This window comes from Anabrus simplex, chromosome 1 (genome assembly GCF_040414725.1).
Source record: "Anabrus simplex isolate iqAnaSimp1 chromosome 1, ASM4041472v1, whole genome shotgun sequence".
NCBI classification, from domain to species: Eukaryota; Metazoa; Arthropoda; class Insecta; order Orthoptera; family Tettigoniidae; genus Anabrus; species Anabrus simplex.
Genome location: NC_090265.1, coordinates 1,033,162,187 through 1,033,170,465, shown reverse-complemented (window position 1 = coordinate 1,033,170,465; position 8,279 = coordinate 1,033,162,187). Strand labels below are relative to the sequence as shown.

Here is an 8,279-nt window from a genome sequence, read left to right as displayed (position 1 = left end):
AGTCCTGCTTACTATTGCATCCCATAGTATTAGCCAACCATGCTATAAATATTTAATTATTTATAACATTTCTCTGTAGTAATTTGGTGATAATATAGACAAGTATTTAATTATATTAAAATTCTCCCCAATTTTGCAACCTTCACCCAACCTTGGTGTATACATGTAAAAAAAAAAAAAAAAAAAAAAAAAGACCCTCTTTTTCTTCTTGAGACTGGAACTCTACGTTTGGCTTACATTTTTGAGACTGAGAATGTGTTTGTTTTGAACAAGAAGATTTTGATACTTCTTATGGTCCTCAGTGTGCTTTAATGGTATTTAATAACCTTAAAGACCTATTAGTCATAGTCTGTAAATGAGAAACACTTAAAACTTGTTTCTTCATTGCACAGTGTTCCTTCCCGTATATCCTCCTGTTTCCACACCATCACTCATGTATTTTCTTTTGTGGTCTCGTACAACCTGGTCTATGGACTTGGAGCCCCGCTGCGATGAAGCAACAGTATGTAGTTTCGATGCTAAGTAACACATGATTAATGCTGAGAGGAAAAGCATACATCCAAGCACTGCTGCAATTACCAAAAATGAATTGCAGGAACTCTCAAGAGCAGCAGCATTCTGGTAAAACTCTGAAAGAAAGTAATGACACAATAGATTAATGTAGTCCCCTACCATACGAAGTATAACTTTAAAAAAAGCATGTTATGACTGCTTTTATAATATTCTTATCATCCAAGTTAACTGAGGAACAGGAGGTAATGACAGTTAAGTGGCAAAGTCATTGGCTTCTTACCAAGGCAGCCATGGTTTGCATCCTGGCCAATGCAAATGTGATTTTTGAAATGAAAATTTGCATGCCTGTGGTTCAGATTTCATGTAAAACTGGAGAACCCATGACTGTGATCATGAGATCAACAGTCCTGTAAAGCTACAAGCTTGCTTGCTTCAGTTGATGATTCTTTTGTATTAAAGAGAATATTTCAACTAGATAATTCTTGCTTCCACATTCCAAGGTAAATTTTCTTTGGTCTCACAATTTAACAATACTCTTCTATCAGAGATGTGCTATTAAGCATGTACAGAATATGGAGGAAAAATGACTGAAAATTCTTCTCTGTGAAATGTTCATATTCAGTGCTCGGCTCCATGGCTAAATGGTTAGCGTGCTGGCCTTTTGTCATAGGGGTCCCAGGTTCAATTTCCGGTAGGGCTGGGAATTTAACCATCATTGGTTAATTCTGCTGGTATGGGGGCTGGATGTATGTGTTGTCTTCTTCATCGTTTCATCCTCATCACGACGCTCAGGTCGTGTACGGGCATCAAATCAAGCCAAACATGTCCTCGGACACTCCTGGCACTAAGAACCATACACCATTTCATTTCATTAATATTCAACAGCTGATATTTGCTGTTTAATAAACATGGATGCATTCTACAGAAAGAGATCTTTTTATGTCCAACCCTCTTTTCTTATGTCAACTTTAAGATTAGCTGCCATTTAATCTTTCTTACTAAAGGGACATGATAAGCAATTATCATTGTCACTGACTTGTCACCTAGACAGCCATGATATGAATCGCTAATGCATGAGAGATTTGGAAATGAAAAGTCATGTCACTGCAATTCAAACTCTAATAAAACTGTCCTGTTACTATGACCACATTATCGACAGTCACGTAAAGCGCAAACCACAAGCTTACTTTTCTTCTTACTGATACAATTTTTATTTTTAACTTCGCAGTGGTAAAAATGAGAAAGGTGCCTCATGATCACGGGCTTGTCTGAAGTATGTGAAAATGTGGTATTTCTGTCTAGGATCAGACCCAATACTTTAGTCAAAGTATTTATTCTGATTTGTGAATGCCATCATGGTGGCAGATATATTGCAACATAGTAAAATTTTATGTAGGAACTAGCTGATGTACCCATGCTACGCTATAGAATTCTATGCTATAGACTATACAGAATTCTAGGTTAAGTAGTGTACACATTATGAGTAATATTATATTAGTTCAACCCCGTGGTGTAGGGGGTAACGCTTCCGCCTGTCACCCGGCGGCCCCGGGTTTAATTCCCGGCCGGGTCAGGAGTTTCTAATTGAAAATGATTAATATCCCTGGCCTGGGGACTGGGTGTTTGTGTCGGCCTTAACATTCCTTTCCTCACATTCAACACTGTACACTTCTGCAATTTCCAAATACATGCAGGTTCCTAACATACAGTGCAAATAGGGGCAAAAGATATTTCTAGGTCAACGCCCCGAACAAATAGCATTAAAAAAAAAAAAGATTATATTAAATTGCATAGCTCTTAATGTTACCCCAGAAACGTGGTGGCCAAGTCACCTTATGTCTTTTCTCATGTGAAGACTGGGTTAGGGAATTTTCATAATAATGACAGGCCTTTAGTGAAATCGTATTGAAATCACTGCTTGTTTTAACTATTTTGGGACCTTAAAATTGGCATAAAAAGTGCAGCTGATATGCGGACCCAGTCCAGGCCAGCTGGTGTGAAATGGACGACTGCATATGCACTGGTTAGGCCCTGCATGATAAATCTGCAACTGTTCGAACAAATGCAGACCAACTCTGTAATAGCAAAACCATCGCAACATGGAACGTAAGAGGACTGCTCCAGGCAGAGAAATTTTGCATCGTTGAATGCGAACTAAAGCGACATGGATTTGATACCATACCTACTATCAGTCACAGTCAAGTTGGAGAGTTTTCATTATGATAGCCGGCCCACTTGCTTTCTGCCTGTCAATCAAGTTGGGCAATTTTCATTATATTTTCATTATAATGGCAGACACTCACTCTGTACCTGCCTTTCTACATCCACAGAAGGAATGTCTTTGTGGTTTTCTCATCTGAAATCAACATAGGTCATTACAATGAAGTCAGTAGGAATGTCGTTATTAAAAGCAACGCTATCATATGAAATACTTGATCAAATGAAAAACCGCACATTTTCTCACTTTTAACGAACAGTACTATGCTGTTGATAAACTTAACCATAATAGGTATTTGTATCTGTTCCTGTACTGACTTGTCTAAAGCTACTAAAAACTTTTTAAAATTGGACTTCACTGATGAAGGGAATGTACTGAAACATGTTTAAATAAATGATATCTGACTCATTGGCTGAATGGTCAGTGTACTGGCCTTCGATTCCAAGGGTCCCAGGTTTGATTCCCGGCTGGGTCGGGGATTTTAACCTTCGTTGGTTAATTCCAATGGCCCGGGGCTGGGTGTTTATGCTGTCCCCAACATCTCTGCAACTCACACACCATGCATAACACTATCCTCCACCACAATAACACGCAGTTACCTACACATGGCAGATGCTGCCCACCCTCATAGGACGGTCTGCCTTACAAGGGCTGCACTCGGCTAGAAATAGCCACACAAAATTCTTCTTCTTCTTCTTCTTCTTCTTCTTCTTCTTCTTATTATTATTATTATTATTATTATTATTATTATTATTATTATTATTATTATTATTATTATTATTATTATTATTATTATTATTATTATTATTATAAATTATTTTCAATTATAAAAGTGTATTAACAAGCTGGACCAAACACATACTATTTTAAACAGATTTAATAGCTTCAGTACTACGCTGCTGATCTAACAGTCCAAAGTTCCCGAGCTGGAATGACCAGGCTGCATGGAACAGCCTTATGCAGTACTCCTGCCATACTTTGGCTATGTCCTTCACGTCTATGATGTCATTGCCTTGCATGTCCATGATGACCTGAGTCTTGGCTTTGAACTCTCAAGCAGGTTTTTCACTTTGTCACATACCTATTTGAAGTGGTTCTCAGCTACATACGCCTCCAGCTGCACACACAGAGCTTGTTGATGTGTTCATTCTTACCTCTTCTGCAGATAACGTCTTAATTAACTTTTTCCATCATCCATTCCTGTTGCTTGGGGTCTGCAACTGAGAGTTGGATATGGAGTTGCTTGTTGACTAGTGCTAAGGTTACACGATATAAATTTAATTATTTATCTGTATTTATCTGTATTGACATACTATTTTAAATAGTTTTTAATAGCTTTAGTACTACACTGCTGATCTAACAGTCCAAAGTTCCCGAGCTGGAATGAACAGCTAACTATTGTTTTTGTTCTTTTTAACTGTTTAAACAATCCATTTTCAACTCTCTTCCAAATTTCATCAGTTTTCCTCAAGGCCTTGTCACTTTCTAGAAGAGCATTTTGGAAGCAACTGGTTCTCGAGCAACTATCCCTTGGATTTTAATTTGGCTAGTGGCTCGCTCAGCTTGATTTTTGCAATCATTTAGGTTACCCCAGAGAAGATGGTAGTCAGTTCCACATTTGGTGCCTGCCCTGGTTTTGATGTTGCGGAAGGAGGTTTTCCATATTTTGTCAACAAGGATGTAATTGATCTGGTTCTTATATTGCCTTTTCTGGTAGGTCCATTTGCAGAGACTGTGTTTGTGATGTTTGAACATTGTATTCACTATGGACAGGTTGTTGTCAGTCACAAACTGGATCAATCTGCTGGCTTGCTTGTTGCACATTCCCAGCCCATAGCACCCCACTATGTATCTCATAAGTGGTTGTCTGTTGCAATTAATATCCCATAGATTTCTGTTCCAAAGTGCTCACAGCCTTTTCAGTTCATTTCCAATGGGCCACAAGTACCATATTTACTTGAATAACAGGCACCACCACATACTGACCACATCCCTAAATTTGAACTAAATTTTCGCAAACCTACATTTTTGCCTGGATTAAGAGCCGCTCATCCAATGTGCATCTTCAGTAACAAAAAAGAAAGGGGCACTGCTGCTTACAAACCACACCCAGGTGACTGGATTGGGACATTGATGATGGTGATGATGACGACTGCTGCTTACAGTCTGAACTCGGCCATTGTCGAGCTTTTTAGTAAATATTTTTCATGGGAAAAGTTGACAACTACACAACTTCATTCAAGCTGAAAGTGGGGAAATTTGTGGAATGAAATAGTAATAGAACAGTGGGCCATGAGTTTTCTGTTCACAAGAAAGCAGCAAGTGGAATTAAAAAACACTAGTTCATCCAGGTATGCTTTTCATGGCCCAAAATAAGGCAAGTTCTCAGGTGTTGAGGAAGCATTACTGGAATGGGTCAGAGAATTGCCAAATAACAGTTGCATAATTTCCCATGAAATGTTACAACTAAGACCACAGAAAATTGCATGTTGCCGCGATATTCCAGGAAAATTATTCAAAACGATTCACAGTTGGGTGACTCGGTTTATGCAGTGCAATAACCTGTCATTGTGTTGGAAAATGTCTTTGTGCCAAAAAAAATGCCTAAAGACTGCACCAATAAAGTTACAGAGTTTCAAAAATTACTCCACCTCCCCGCAGGCATTTCTGACAACGTGATGCATGGCATAATGCTTAACCATCTATTCTTAATAAGAGGGTGAAGGATGAATCATGGACCAGGCACATGCAAATCAGCCAATCCGATGCAGGAACACAGCTTGTACATCTCATATGTTCATCAGGCTGACTACAACTCTGACATCAGATTTGCGTTTAAAAAAATAAATCTATGGTTGAAGTTGACTACACTGACCTTTTGTCATGATAATGTGCAAGTTAGCTGGTCAAAACACGTCGTCCTTTGAGAATGATCCCTGTGTTTCAACTATTATATAGGCATGTAGTGCAATTATTATTGTTTTAAAGGCACATGGTAACAGGTTTCAACTAATTAGACTGAACACATACATGCTGGGTATTATAAAATTGTATTAATACTTCCACAGCATATTATGTTAAAAAGTGACAGATTAACAATCTGCTGTCAGTCTGATGTCATCATATTTAAGAAAACACCTTTAAATTCTATCACAGTCTTCAATAAAGTTGTATTGAAATCACTGCTTGTTTTAACTATTTTTGGGACCTTAAAATTGGCATAAAAAGTGCAGCTGATATGCAAGTAAATACGATATCAAATCCATGTCACTTTAGTTCACATTCAATGATGCAAAGTTTCTCTACCTTCTACCTGGAGCAGTCCTCTTACGTTCCATGTTGCGATGGTTTTGCCATTACAGAGTTGGCCTGCATTTGTTCGATCAGTAGCAGATTTACCATGCAGGGCCTAACCAGTGCATATGCAGTCATCCATTTCACACCAGCTGGCCTGGACCGGGACTGGCGCTGGAGCTGATTGCTACTCGGATTGCCTGGTACAACAGTATCGTTTCTTTGATGCTTCATGATGTGTTCATAGGAAGATAATCAGTTTGTTTTCCCTACCCTTTCTAACCTTTCTAATCCACTTAAGACTCATCCACCTTCCTGGACAAAAGAGAGCCCATATGTCCCTCTTGATTTGCATTTATTTCCATTGAGTTGATTGCTCAGGACTTCACCGTTAACGCGACTTGAGTCCTCTTATGTCAGCTCCACCATACCAAAGACTTCTATTCCACCACTGCTCTTTATGTGGACTTCAATCATATCCTTGGGCAGGGGGTTTGTGAATTTAAGTGGCATTTCCTCCACTAAGGATCCACAATCCCTCTTGTAGAAACTCTTCTGCTCAAGATCGTTGGTCTCCCTAGGGTGTCAGGGTAGTACCTGCACCTGACACTCAGTGTGAGATTTCGTAAACTCTCATTAAACAATAATAATACAATATTTCTAGTTCCCAGAGAAATGCTATATCAAAGTTCAAGTATGTACTATACTATAAAGACATATATGAAATATTATGCCTTGATTTGACTCTTTCTTGTTCCTTCCCAATACTTTTGTACAATACTAGTTATATTATATTCTACAAACCTCCTGGCATCAGTACTGTGTACTCGATGTTTTCATTTATCTTTGTGAACTGTGATGAATTGTAACGATTTGTTAGAGCCTCTGGATGAGGAGCTAGATCAGTCTCCATGCTGGACCCATCATCTGTAAAATTGGTAAGTATGTTTCTCCGCTTTCTCTTCCCATGCCCAGAAGGTTCAAATAAATCAACGCAGTACTCCTGAAACAGGGATAAAAAAGAAGAAATGATTACTTTCCTATTGGACAAAATTATTTAAAAAATTATACTTTGGAAAGACACTAGGAAATCAATTATTATTCCTCTCAGAAAAAAGAATGTACTTAATGGAGTTGAATGAAGCATTGTACAAGGTTAAATCATTATTCTGTTGATTTTCATTCTATATCTTTTTTAAAATTTTAATTTTCATGTACTGTATATTGAAGACTTTTCATTCTCCTCTGCATCCTAGTTATCTACTGAAATACACATTCATTACATCATTAATAGAACAAAAGAAGGTTAAATGTGATTTTGATTAAAGAAGATTGTGTTTACTTGCTGAAGACCATAAATATTATGTGCAGTAATCTTTTTAACCCCTCAAACGTGATATTGCAATACCCTGGCCTACACCCACAGCATGTTATATTTCTAACCTACTCCTAATGATGAGTGCAGTACCGTATGAATTTTGCTAATATTTACAAACAAGCTGGAGAAAAATGGTCTAAAAAATGCTCAATAACACATTACATAGTATTATAAAAATATTTTAAACATATGCTAAACTCAACGTTCCTAGATAACCACACGTCAATACTGGGACTTTGTGTTTCAGTACCCCCTCCCCCAAACATTCAGATTTTTCAGCATATTATCATGAATTAGAATGTCAGCATCATTATCTTCAGTGGGAGTCCTAATGAATTCATCCTCTATACCACTGTCACACCCGGAATTATTTTCACTACCAATATTAACAAGTAAATTAGCTATTTCTGTATCACCAATAACTCCATCAAGACCTGCCATGTTTACAAACAAACTCAAAACATGTGTGCAGAATTCTAAAACAAAAAGTGACTGTGAAGATATGCGAAGTCCCTCAGCAAAGCTTCCTCTTCCTGCTATCTTCGACAAAGCAAATAACTAATACAAAATCCTTGTAGCGGGCATTTCAAATCCCACGGCATACCATTACATCATACGCGCTGTGACTGTAACAGAACAATGGGTGCACCGTTGCTCTGCACACGCTCAGGAGGTTAATGTATTCCCTCTTTTACTGCTGTCCCATTCATTATGCTCTTTTCATATGGTCCTGTATGTTTCATATACAATTCTAAATAATTTTATCCTCTTATAATGCTTCCAAATCAATCAATCAATCAATCAATCAATCAATCAATCAATCAATCACTACTGATTGGCATTTAGGACTGTTCTCCATTTGGCAGATTCCCAATC

At 37.9% G+C, this 8,279-nt stretch overlaps 1 protein-coding gene across 1 annotated transcript in view; it reads right to left on the bottom strand.

Moving 5' to 3' along the window:
* Positions 1–381: 381 nt before the first annotated feature.
* Positions 382–8,279, bottom strand: part of LOC136857888 (uncharacterized) — an 84,620-nt gene continuing 76,722 nt past the window's right edge. The window contains exons 7-8 of the mRNA XM_068225194.1: positions 6,830–7,028; positions 382–629 (exon numbers count right to left, since the gene is read on the bottom strand). Coding sequence (XP_068081295.1) covers positions 382–629; positions 6,830–7,028 — 447 coding nt within the window. The remainder of the gene's footprint in view (positions 630–6,829; positions 7,029–8,279) is intronic.